Here is a 12,880-nt window from a genome sequence, read left to right as displayed (position 1 = left end):
GAACACAGATTCTTCACCTTGTTTCATTGTATCCCAGACGAATTAGCACACCATTCTTACCAAGTTAATGCTGCAGCCAATAATGAGATAAGACCACATCAGCTATAAGGCTTTGAAATCCTACTAAACCAAGCACTTCTTGTATAGCTGAACTAATGCACAGGGGGGAAGCGAGCTGCAGTCGTCTTTCCAATCAGTGCATCGCTTCATTAAAGAGATAATTGGCTGCCTATCTCTATGCACAGAAAGCCACCTCTCTATTAGCTGTGTTGTAGCACAGAGTGTTCATCAGGCTGCTTTATCAGGAATGAAGCTGCTGATGTGGTAGCTTCAGCTTCTGCTCACAGGAACCTTACTTATTGTTCAGTTACAGACAAGACGTGGGCGTACTTAAAATCCTCATCCCCTGTCAAGTACACAGTGGTGTGCAATAAAGCAAAATTACTTTAGAACCTATTGGCGCCTTCTATGGCATCGTCAAAATATCACTTGGTTGAAGAGTTGCGTGAAATATTCATAAATAGTTAATATAACTGTTCAGTTGTATTGATTATCCTTCAGTGAAAATATAGAGATTTGATATACTGTAGACACATGGCAGAATAATACCTTAAAGCAGAGCATGAAATAGTAGTACATTACATACAAATCTTCTAAAGTAGTCTGTTCTTGAAAACTCATTTCCAAGCATACAATGGGAAAGAACCAAAATCTTTCTTTAACATATATGATTTTTTTTTTTTTAAACAAAGTGTCAGGCAAGAAGTAATTTCAGCATTCACCAATCATATTCAGACTCTCATTCTGCAAATGCCACTTTCTAGTGCAGGTCTAAACCTGATAAGTGCTGACTGTTTTGTAGTACAATTCTTAAAGCGGTTTTAAACCCAAAACCAAAAATGTAATATATTACAGCTTACCAATCCTTAGATGTGGTGGCTGTGTTGGTTTTCTTTTTTTTGGGGGCTTTTTTCCCCTCTGTCTTCACCTGGTGATCTGACCAGTAACACACCTCCTGTATCTGGATGAAGGAGCACAGGGGACACCTATGGACAGCAGCATTGTCAGCCGGGGGGGGGGGGGGGGGGGGTGGTTGTTAGATGCACTCGCAGATTTAGCCCTTATTCACAGTGTCATGGCTTCAAAGTCACACAACTTTCATTCCGTCATCCCTACGTGACTTCATTGTGGCTTGCATATGACTTCTTTAACCACTTCAGCCCTGGAAGATTTGCCTGCTTAAAGACCAGGACATTTTTTGCGATACGGCACTGTGTCGGTTTAACTGACAATTGACGCCCTTTTTCCCCCTTTTCCCCAAAAATAGAGCTTTCTTTTGGTGGTATTTGATCACCTCTGGGGTTTTTATTTTTTGCGCTATAAACAAAAAAAAAAAAGACAATTTTGAAAAAAACACAATATTTTGTACTTTTTGCTATAATAAATATCCCCAATTTTTTTTTTAAAAAAGCATATTTTTTCCTCAGTTTAGGCTGATATGTATTCTTCTACATATTTTTGGTAATAAAAATCCCAATAAGCGTATATTGATTGGTTTGCGCAAAAGTTTAGCGTCTGCAAACTATGGGAAAGATTTATGGAATTTTTATTATTATTTTTTTTTTTTACTAGTAATGGCGGTGATCTGCAATTTTTTATCGGGACTGCGACATTATGGCGGACAGATCGGACACTTTTGACACATTTTTGGGACCATTGACATTTATACAGTGATCAGTGCTATAAAAAAGCCCAGATTACTGTGTAAATGTCACTGGCAGGGAAGGGGTTAACACTAGGGGCGATCAAGGGGTTTACTGTGTTCCCTCACTGTGTTCTAACTGAAGGGGGAACTAACTGACTAGATGAGATGACAGATTGTTGTTCCTAGCTAGTAGGAACACACGATCTGTCTATCCTCTCCTCACAGAACAGGGATTTGTGTGTTTACACACACACGTCCCTGTTCTGGCTCTCATGCCCGTCATTGCGCGTGGCCTGCGGTCATCGTGATCGCCAGCTACACTCATCGGTTCCCCTGCAGTGCAGCGGACACGCTTGCCCGCCTGCTATTCCTGCTTAAAGGGCCGACGTACAGCTATGACGGCTTGCGGGAACGTGCCGACCTGCCGCAGTATAATGGCGGCGGCTGGTCGGCAAGTGGTTAACAGAAGTTAATGCAAGTCCTGCTGAAGTCGCTCCAAAAGTAGTGCAAGAAACTTTTTCTAAGTCGAAGCAACTTGAGTCACACTGATTAGAACGGTTCCATTGCTGTTAATGGGGCATGACTTGTCATGCAACTTTGAACTCTCAAGTCGTATGAAAAGTCCAAGCAGTGTGAATCAGGGCTTAGATACATTAACAAATTGAAGCAAAACTCCAGCTAAAACTGCAGTTAAAGCAGTTAGTTTTTTTTTTTCCTTTGAGATGAAAGTGGTTGTAAAGTCACTTTTCTTCTTCCTATAATCCCCTGTGTTATATTACAGTATGTGCCCCAGTGCATGCTTCATTCCTAATTTTAGAGCACTTCTCGGCGCTCACAAGACCACCGGCCACAGTCTTCCCCGATCCAACAGCTACAGTGGGCTGAGAATACCTGACTGAAGTCAGCTGGGAGGAGGGGAGGAGAGCGTCACGTGAGTGCCAAGCGGTGCTCTGAAATTAGGTATGAAGCTGCATTTTTTTTATAAAGCACATACACTGAGGCACATACTGTAATATAACACAGGGGATTATAGGAAGGAAGGGCGTGATCGATACTGACACTGCTGACAGGCACGGAGGGAGGAGGAGGAGAGGAGGCGCAAGGAGAGACAGCAGGTGACAGAGGAATGTAAACTGACCACGGTGTCAGGGCTCAGCAGCCATGATAAACCATGGTCAGTTTACAGGGGGGAGGGCAGAACCAGGTAGGATCTGTTCTTTTTTCATTTTTTTTGCTTTAATGTTCATTTGGGGATTCTGCCATTAACACACTTTTTGCGATAGGGTGACAATGCTCACAAACTTTATTGTATCTATGGAAGAGCAACACTTCTTCTCCGGGACAGGAAGAAAACTACAAAAGACTCATCCTCTCCTCAATAATATAGGAGTTTAAGTGACAAAAAAATCTGGTTTAAATAAAATAGAATCTATCCCAAGGGTTGATTTACTGAAGGCAGTTGCTCCAGAGCTTATTTAATGAACAGAAGCTCTGCTGACTTCCATCATTCAGTCATGTGCAAGCCAAAATGCTGTTTTGTTTTTTTTTACTTTCCTTGCACGTGATTGGGTACTCTATACGAAGTAAAGTCTTACTTCCTTTACTAAGCTCTCTAGGCAACTGCATCTATTTGCCTTTTATATTGAGTATGTCCAGCTAAAGGAAGAACACCCAAGTATTTGGAACCTCATCCCAATTAGTCAGATTTGCCTTTAGTAAATCAACCCCTATAACTTTTGCACAAAACCTATCAATATACACTTATTGGGATTTTTTGTCAAAAATATGTAGCAGAATACATATTGGCTTAAATTATTGAAGAATTTTTTTTTGGATGTGTTTTATAGCAGAAAGAAAAAAATGTATTTCTTTTTAAAACATTTTTTGTTTATAGCTCAAAAAATAAAAACCACAGAGGTGATCAAATATCACCAAAAGAAAGCTCAATTTATGGGAAAAAAAAGAAAAAAATGTACTTGGGTACGGTGTCGCATGACCGTGCAGTTGTCAGCTAAGGTAACGCAGTGCCATATCGCAAAAAATGGCCTGGTCATGAAGAGGGGTAAATCTTCCAGAGGGCAAGCAGTTAAAGCTTTGTAAATTGTACCAAATATTGTGTGTTAAACAACACTATAAACAATACAAACAGATAAGTAATTATTGACCTTACAGCTCTAATTTTTTCACCTCTTATTCTTTACTATTTCTTTTCCTGTGCTGTTACTTTTTGGCTGGTGTTTAACAGATTTTTTTTTTCTTTAATCATTTTAGAACTCCCCTCATCGCTGCCAGTGTCATTGGAGGCCTCTTCATTATAGTCATCATGGGTCTAACCTTTGCTGTCTACGTCCGTCGAAAGAGCATCAAAAAGAAGAGAGCCTTGCGCCGGTTTTTAGAGACAGAGGTGAGATTTTGCTGTCAAGAGCACAATCTTCAGTATTTATTGCTTTACATTTTTTTTAGCTGATTCATGCTCTGTTAGTCATTTTTTATGAAAGTCTCATGTAACCATGATGCTTCAGTACTTTTATAATGTTTTTCATTGCATCAACTGCTGGGATAATATTGAGTAAAAATAGCAAGTAATGATAGCACTAGGTGTTATACACTAGTACAAAATTTGTACATTTGCTATAAGGATATTATAACACATATTGTAACATAAACATACATAAAGTAACCATGGTCGGCCTGTCTTTGTTTTTTTATCTTTTCCATGCCCAAGGGCCCGTTCTCTGTGCCGGAAAGGTGTATTCCATGCAGGTTTACTGCACCACATGTGAATGAGTTGCCCTTGCAAGGTGCATGCGGATGCCAATTAATTTCTAATGACACCTCAAATTCATGTCGCAAAGCGCAGACCATTTGCGGGTGCCAAACTTCATGGTACTGCAGTAGCGTGCAGTTTGGTGTGACGCGATCTGAAAAAGTAGTGCTTGCACTACCTTTTCTGCATTCTTGTAGCTTTGGCAGACCATTGAAATTAATGGGCTGTGAAAATCGGAAATCATGGAACTGCACAGGAATGCACATGTTCGAACGTGTGCGTTCCAGTGTGAACCAGCCCTGAGGACAATAGGTCACCCTGCTTTGTATAAAGTGTTGCTGGCCACTAAATAGGTGTTATGGAAACACCCTATTAGGAATGGGTGAAGATAAGAGTTGAAATACCATGATTGTTATCACAGACACAGCATTGTCTATTAACAAAGCCATGTGATAACTAGCTTAGTTTTGGTGATGAATCAACAAATCCAATACATTGGCAAAGTGAGACATTTGATAAAAACTTTTAAATAAGCTGCTACCAGGTAACTTGCATTAGATTGCACCCCCCCCCCCCCCCCCATTTTCTGACTTTAAAGGAGAAGTACAGCCAAAACTTGTAGTTCTGCACTCCTGTGATCCGTTTTCAGCTGACAGCGGCCTAAAGCCTGCTGTCGGCTGATGTCACAGAGCCAGTCCAGGGTGGGGAACGATCACTACCATATGGTTGGGATCCACCCAGGAGCCTGGATTGGCACCTGGGAGACTGAGCCAGTCGCTCCTTCTTCTCCCTAGCCTAGCGCTCCGGTGAGTGCTGGAGGGGCAGAGCAGACATCAGTGTGTCACTGTCACTGCTGTCTGCTCAGAGCGGCACAGAGAACTGAGTGATCAGTGGTGTTTGATAGCTTAGTTCTCAGCCTTAGATTCGACAGGGGACAAATGCAGCATCAGATCGATGCTGTATCTGCCTAGGAAAGTATGATTTAAAAAAAAAAATGGCTGCATTTGATGGGCACAGTGGCTGCATTTGATGGGCACAGTGGCTGCATTTGATGGGCACAGTGGCTGCAATTGATGGATACAGTGGCTGCATTTGATGGGGCACAGTGGTTGCATGTGATGATGGGCACAGTGGCTGCAATAGATGGCACAGTGGGTGCATTTGATGGACACAGTGGCTGCAATTGATTGGCACAGTCACTGCATTTGATGGGCACAGTGTTTTTTTTTCAGTTTTTTTTCAGTTTTTTTTCAGTTTGTTTGTGCCCCCCCCCCAAAAAAAAAACCCCAAAATTGAGCACCAGCCGCCACTGCTGTCTTCTTATATCACTAACAATTTGGAAATAATCCTGCAGTATTCCCAAAGTCTCCCATATGTCTCAGCTGTTTGATGGATCATAGTGTCATACACCCCTGACAAATTCAGTATAATGTTGAAGGTGAACATTTGAGTAAAGCTTCCCTTAAATAATCAGTGCAGTATAAGGAAACGTAGTGCACAGAATGTCTCAAGCCTGTTGTTTTCTGAAATATTTATGAAAGCAACTCTGCCACTGGTAAACAGGAACATGACCTGGCTGGGTTGAAATGCATTTAAAAATTATTTTTTATTGCAAATAATAATAATAAAAAGTGCTATCATCTTCCATGGTATAATAAAAAATAAATGATGCAAACAAAGGGGTAAGTAATGAACAAAAATACATGCACTATGATCTGTCAACTGACAAGTGCACACAGTTGTCAGCATTAACAAAATATAGTAGGAGACTGAGAGACTTAGGCTAGCAATAGGTTCAAATCTCAGCCTGTTACATTAAAAGCATGTATTGGCAGGCTGAATGTACCAAGTTGATTGATCGTTACTTGTGATTATCGCTAACGACTGCTATAGCCGCTAGCAATAATCACTGTCTCCTCCCGGCGGGGACGGCTTCCCCCCCCCCGCCCTCCTGCCAGGAGACGACAATGTTGATTCCCTTGTCAGCACTGTCTGTGTTGATGGGGAAATCGTGTGAATTTCTTTCCTAAAATCCATGGTAAACAAAATTGCACTGTCTATGGCAGGGGTAGGCAACCCCAGGCATGGGTGCCGGAAGCAGCACGTGAAAACTCTTTTACCGGCACTCGACTCCCTCCCCATCAGCAGAGTAGCACATAGACGTGTCAGTGAGACACTAATGCATTCCAATTTCAGAATTCCCCACGCACTGTGGGGCAGGCACTGTGCCCCACACATTGTAAACGATGGTAAACATTGTTTGGTTCTCTAACTTTTCTGTAGCTGCGATCATCAGCTATTGTGATGGTGAAGAGATTGGGTGCAGTTCTGCTAGGGGGCAGTCCCTGTTTCCAGGAGGAGGAGGACTGTCATTGGCCACTGCTAAAGCCAATCACAGTTCTGCTAGCCCCGCCCACCATCTGGAGGAAGATGACTCGCTTGGTTGCCACTACCAATCTCAGAAAGAAGGGATTTCACTGTGATTGAGAAAACCACAATAAGGTGACAGTTTGTGGAATTACTGTTGCGCGTCTGAACCTTTGCTTCACTTTCTACTGAACCCCTGCACTCTGTGTCCCTTTAAGCCACAGCCAGTATTCAGCGCAATGAAAATCGCACCCTACTTTTCCTGTGGCGCAGAGTGCCGCACTTTTTCTCAGCTGCGGGGTCTAACTTACGATCCTGCACACAGGCCCACTGCTTTCATCTCATCAACTCATCATTGCTCATCCATACCAGATGCTTGTATGAGACATCACATACATCATATACAAGTACGTGGGCTGAATGCGAGAGGTGGATCAGCAGGATGAGTGTGCCAGGACAGGTAGATGTGTCTCATCTCTGCTTCCTTTCACCACTCTGCATATCACGCATATCATAGATGAGAAGAGGGTACAAAGGTGGGGAAAATGAGCAGGAGGGGTTCAGAGGTGAGACAGAAAAGCAGAAGGGTACAGTGGTGGGGCAGATATGCAGGGGGTACAGGGGTGGAAGAGATTAGAAGGGGGTTCAGCAGTGGGACTGAAGAGGAGGGGGGTTCAGTGTTGGGGCAGATGAGAAGGGGTAGAGCAGTGGGGCAGATGTGAAAGGAAGTGTATTGGTAGGCGAGATGAGCAGGGGGTTAGAGTGGTGGGGCAGGAGAGCAGGGGGAACAGTGATGGGGCAGGAGAGCAGGGGGAACAGAGGTGGGGCAGAAGAGCAGGGGGGTACAGAAGTGAGACAGATGTGCAGGAGGTACATTGGTGGGGCAGATGAGAAAGTGGGTTACAGTGGTGGGGCAGATGGGCAGATGAGCAGATGGGTTCAGTGTTAGGACAGATGAGAAGGTGATTCAGTAGTGAAACAGAAGAGCAGTGGAGCACATGTGCAGGGAGGTACAGTGGTGAGGCAAATGAGTAGGGGGGTTACAGTGGTGGGACAGAAGAGCAAGAGGTACAGTGGTGGGAGGGATGAGAAGGGGGTTCAGCTGTGGGACAGAAAAGCAGGGGGGGTACAGTGGTGGGAGAGATGGGGGGTTCAGTATTGAACCAGATGAGAAGGGGATTACAGTGATGGGAAAGATGAGCAGGGGGGGTTTCAGTGTTGGGGCAGAGGAGAAAGGAGGTACATTGGTGGGACAGTTGAGCAGGGGGTTACAGTGGTGGGGCAGAGGAGCAGGGGGGTACAGAGGAGAAAGGTGGTACATCAGTGGGACAGATATGCAGGAGGTACAGTGGTGGGGCAAATGAGAAGGGGTTACAGTGGTGGGGCAGATGATTAGATAAGTTCAGTGTTAGGGCAGGTGAGAAGATGGTTCAGGGTGAGACAGAAGAGCATGGGGGTATGGCGGTGGAGCAGATGTGCAGGGAGGTACAGTGGTGGGGCAGATGAGAAAGGGGGAACATTGGTGGGGTAGATGAGCAGGGGGTTACAGTGGTGGGACAGAAGAGCAGGGTGGAACAGTGGTGAGGCAGATGTACAGGGGGTTACAGTGGTGAGGCAGATGAGCAGGGGGTTACAGTGGTGGGGCAGATGGGCAGGGGGTCACAGTGGTGGGACAGATGGGCAGGGGGTCACAGTGTTGGGACAGATGTGCAGGGGGTCATAGTGGTGGGGCAGATATGCAGGGGGTTACAGTGGCAGAGAAAATGTGCAGGGGGTTAGAGTGGTGGGGCAGATGTGCAGGGGGGGTTACAGTTGTGGGGCTGATGTGCAGGGGGTTACAGTGGTGGGACATATGAACAGGGGGGTTACAGTGGTGGGACAGATGTGCAGGGGGGTTACAGTGGTGGGGAAGATGTGCAGGGGGTTACAGTTGTGGGGCTGATGTGCAGGGGGTTACAGTGGTGGGACATATGAACAGGGGGGTTACAGTGGTGGGACAGATGTGCAGGGGGGTTACAGTGGTGAGGCAGATGAGCAGAGGGTACAGTGGTGGGGCAGATGTGCAGGGGGTTACTGTAGTGGGGCAGATGTGCAAGGGGGTACAGTGGTGGGGCAGATGAGCAGGGAGGGTACAGTGGTGGGACAGATGAGCAGGGGGGGCAGTGGTGAAACAGATTTGCAGGGGGGGCAGTGATCTGAGGTGTGGAGTTGCAGGAATTGGGGCTGATCTGAAGTGTGAGAGTGCAGGATGTCAATGTCTCACTACTAAAGTAGTTTACAGCATTTACTTTATAAAAAATCCTTTTCGTGATTGGGGCAGATGGGGGTACAGTGATGGGGCAGATGAGCAGGGGGTAACAGGGGTGGGAGAGATGAGCAGGGGGGATTCAGTGTTGGGCCAGATGATAAGGGGATTACAGTGGTGGGAGAGAGGAGCAGGGGGGTTTCAGTGTTGAGGCAGAGGAGAAAGGAGGTACATTGGTGGGACAGATGAGCAGGGGGTTACAGCGGTGTGGCAGAGGAGCAGAGGGTTACAGAAGTGGGGCAGATGTGCAGAGGGTGCAGAGGAGAAGGGAGGTACATCAGTAGATCACATAAGCAGGGGGGTTTCAGTGGTTGGCAGAAAAGCATGGGGGAGCAGAGGTGAGACAGATGTACAGGAGGTACAGTGGTGGGGCAGATGAGAAGGGGTTACAGTGGTGGGGCAGATGAGCAGATAAGTTCAGTGTTAGGACAGATGAGAAGATGGTTCAGCAGCAAGACAGAAGAGCATGGAGGTACGGCGGTGGGACAGATGAGAAAGGGGGAACATTGGTGGGGCAGATGAGAAAGGGGGAACATTGCTGGGGCAGATGTGCAAAGGGATACAGTGGTGGGGCAGAAAGGGGGTATGTTGGTGGCGCAGATGAGCAGGGTGGTACAGTGGTGGGGAAGATGAGCAGGGGGTTACAGTGGTGGGCAGATGTGCAGGGGGTTACAGTAGCGGGGCAGATGAGCAGGGGGGTACAGTAGTGGGGCAGATGTGCAGGGGGTTTCAGTAGCGGGGCAGATGTGCAGGGGGTTACAGTAGCGGGGCAGATGTGCAGGGGGTTACAGTGATGAAACAGATTTGCAGGGGGGACAGTGATCTGAGATGTGAAGTTGCAGGAATTGGGGCTGATCTGAGGTGTGAGAGTGCAGGATGTTAATGTCTCTCTACTAATGTAGTTTACAGCATTTACTTTATAAAAAAATCCTTTTCGTGATTTAGAGTGTGAAGTTGAATTTATTTTGTTATAAAATTGCACGAAAACATTTTTCGTCACACTGTGCTCGAAGGGTTGCCTACCCCTGGTCTATGGCCTGCCTTACTCATGTGAACTTACAATCTAAAAGAATGTTCTATTTCTGCTACTGGACTCAGTGTTGAAAATACACATATTAGATCCAAAACTGAGTATTGCTAGTACTCTAAAAGCACAGTCAGATTCAGAATAAGAGTAAGTCTAGTTCTTTTGAGAAACAAATCTTGGGTAATAAATGTTAACTGTGGGGCTTGAGCATTTTTTTCAGATTCAAATCTTTCTCCTTTTCCTCTTTTGTAGATTGCATAACTCTGCTTGATTACAATGTTCATTTTTTGATAGAAAATAAAGTTTGGATACAAATGAATGTGTTTTATATAGTAGCCAGTTTTGAATCTTTTATACTGCTACTTGCTTACTCTTTTTTTTTCTTGCTTTCCAGCTAGTGGAACCACTGACACCAAGTGGAACGGCACCAAACCAAGCCCAGCTAAGGATATTAAAGGAAACAGAACTAAAGAGAGTAAAAATCCTGGGATCAGGTGCTTTTGGGACAGTGTACAAGGTCAGCATCACAATAGTTTCTAAGAGTATATCATTATAAAGTTTTGTGTCAATTTATTTTAAATCTACTGGCTCTGTATAAGCGTAAAGTAGAATTATAGACAAAGCTTTTTTTTTTTTCATTTTAGAGTAAGGGAGAGTTATAACTCCAGTCAGCTTTTTCTTCTTTTTTTTTTCTTTGAAATCTGTGTCCCATTGGGGAGATTTCCCTTCCCTTCCTGTCCCACAGCCAAAACGGGAAGTGAGAAGAAATCCCTTCAAATTAAGGGAACCAGGTCACCAGAACAAGTGTTCCCGTTGGAAGATTTCCTCAGTATTACTCTTTTGGTAACGACCCAAAATGTGGTATTTTCTTTTACTTTCACTTTTTAATGATAACGTTAAAAAGGACAAAAAGAGAGAAACTCCCTAACAGGGGCAAAGATAGCATTGAAAACCTGACAGGTAATCTAATCCATCTCTACTCTGTCCAAATCTAAGAAAAAAAAATGCCTTTAGTTAGACTTTAAGTTAAAGTGTATTTAAACCCAAAAACAGGAAATAAAGATTGCATTGTATTGCAGCTTATCAATCTTAGATGTGGTGGGTGCACTTGTTTTCTTTTTTTAGACAGTTTTTCCTTTATTTTCACCTGGCCAATGAAGCTGGCCATAGAATGATCGAAATTTTGATCAGTGTGTGGGGCTGTGAGCCAAACCATTTAGCACTGAAAGGTGTGCTTCCACTGGACAGCTTTTAGTCATCTACTAAAAAAAACTTTATTCCAAAATGAAAAAAAAAAGTTTTTGTAACTGCTTAAAAATTTTTGGCTGGAGTTAGTTTCATTTGCTAATCTCTTATGTAAAATCCATCTAAATCTACTAGTCCATCTAACACCTTATCCATAGCTCCCAACTGTCCCTGATTTTAAGGGGCTGTCCCTGATTTGAAAAGTCCCTCTGTCCCTCTTTCCTCCTCATCTGTCCCTCATTTTGGCCTGATCTATATAGCTGTATATAAAATGCACTTTTTATCTTTAAGGCTGGGTTCACACTGGTCCGACAATCCGACATTGGGAGCTCATGTCGCATGATGTGTGAAATCCAATGTTTCCCTATGGGAGCTGTCCTAACTGGTCCGACACAAGTCGTTCCGACTTTAGAAATGCTCCCTAGTTCAGCCTATTGACTTTGGTCCGACTTTGATCCTAGTTCAGCCTATTGACTATCATTGAAGTCAGATCAAAGTCGGATCGCCGTCTCGCATGATCCGACTTCAGCACGCGACTTGTGCTCAGATGATCTTGAGGGGGAACTCCGCGCCAAATTTAAAAAAAAAAACTGGCATGGGTCCCCCCCCCAAGGGTATATCATGCCCTTAGGTCTGGTATGGACCTTGAGGGGAACCCCCTATGCTGAAAAAACGGCGTGGGGGTCCCCCCCAATCCATACCAGACCCTTATCCGAGCACGCAGCCCGGCCGGTCAGGAATGGGGGTGGGGACGAGCGAGCGCCCCCCCCTCCTGAACCGTACCAGGCCGCATGCCCTCAACATGGGGGTGTTGGTGCCTTGGGGGAGGGGGGCGCGCTGCGGCCCCCCCACCCCAAAGCACCTTGTCTCCATGTTGATGAGGACAAGGGCCTCTTCCCGACAACCCTGGCCGTTGGTTGTCGGGGTCTGCGGGCGGGGAGCTTATCGGAATCTGGGAGCCCCCTTTAATAAATGGGCCCCCAGATCCCGGCCCCCCACCCTATGTGAATGAGTATGGGGTACATCGTACCCCTACCCATTCACCTAGGGAAAAAGTGTCAATTAAAAAAAAAACACTACACAGATTTTTAAAGTAATTTATTAGACAGCTCCGGGGGTCTTCTTCTGACTTCGGGGGTCTCTCCGATTCTTCTCCGCGCTCTCCGGGTCTTCTGCCGGGCTCCTCCGCTATCTTCTGCTCTTTTGCCGCTCTTTTGCTATAGCGGAGGAGCCCGGTCTTCGGTCTTCTGCCTTCTGCCCTCTTCTCCTCTTCTGATGTTGACACGACGCTCTCTCTGGCTGGAATGCACTCTGGGCGCTCCGCTCTGACTTATATAGGCAGTGACCCCACCCCCTTATGCCATCACAGTCCCTGGGCATGCTGGGACTGTGACGTTTTAGGGGGCGTGGTCATCACCCAGTGTTTATTTTTTATTGACACTTTTTCCCTAGGTGAATGGGTAG

The 12,880-nt window shown here is 45.3% G+C and overlaps 1 protein-coding gene across 2 annotated transcripts in view; it reads left to right on the top strand.

Annotated features, from left to right (window-relative positions):
- ERBB4 (erb-b2 receptor tyrosine kinase 4) overlaps positions 1 to 12,880 on the top strand; it is a 1,370,802-nt gene that overhangs the window by 1,099,014 nt on the left and 258,908 nt on the right. For both annotated transcript variants that reach the window (XM_073633560.1, XM_073633559.1), the window contains exons 17-18: positions 3,977 to 4,109; positions 10,566 to 10,688. In XM_073633560.1, coding sequence (XP_073489661.1) covers positions 3,977 to 4,109; positions 10,566 to 10,688 — 256 coding nt within the window. The remainder of the gene's footprint in view (positions 1 to 3,976; positions 4,110 to 10,565; positions 10,689 to 12,880) is intronic.

The sequence above is a fragment of the Aquarana catesbeiana genome, linkage group LG06, assembly GCF_042186555.1.
Source record: "Aquarana catesbeiana isolate 2022-GZ linkage group LG06, ASM4218655v1, whole genome shotgun sequence".
In the NCBI taxonomy this organism is placed as follows: Eukaryota; Metazoa; Chordata; class Amphibia; order Anura; family Ranidae; genus Aquarana; species Aquarana catesbeiana.
Note: the sequence above shows the minus strand (reverse complement) of the source record. Positions and strands in the feature narration are given on the sequence as shown.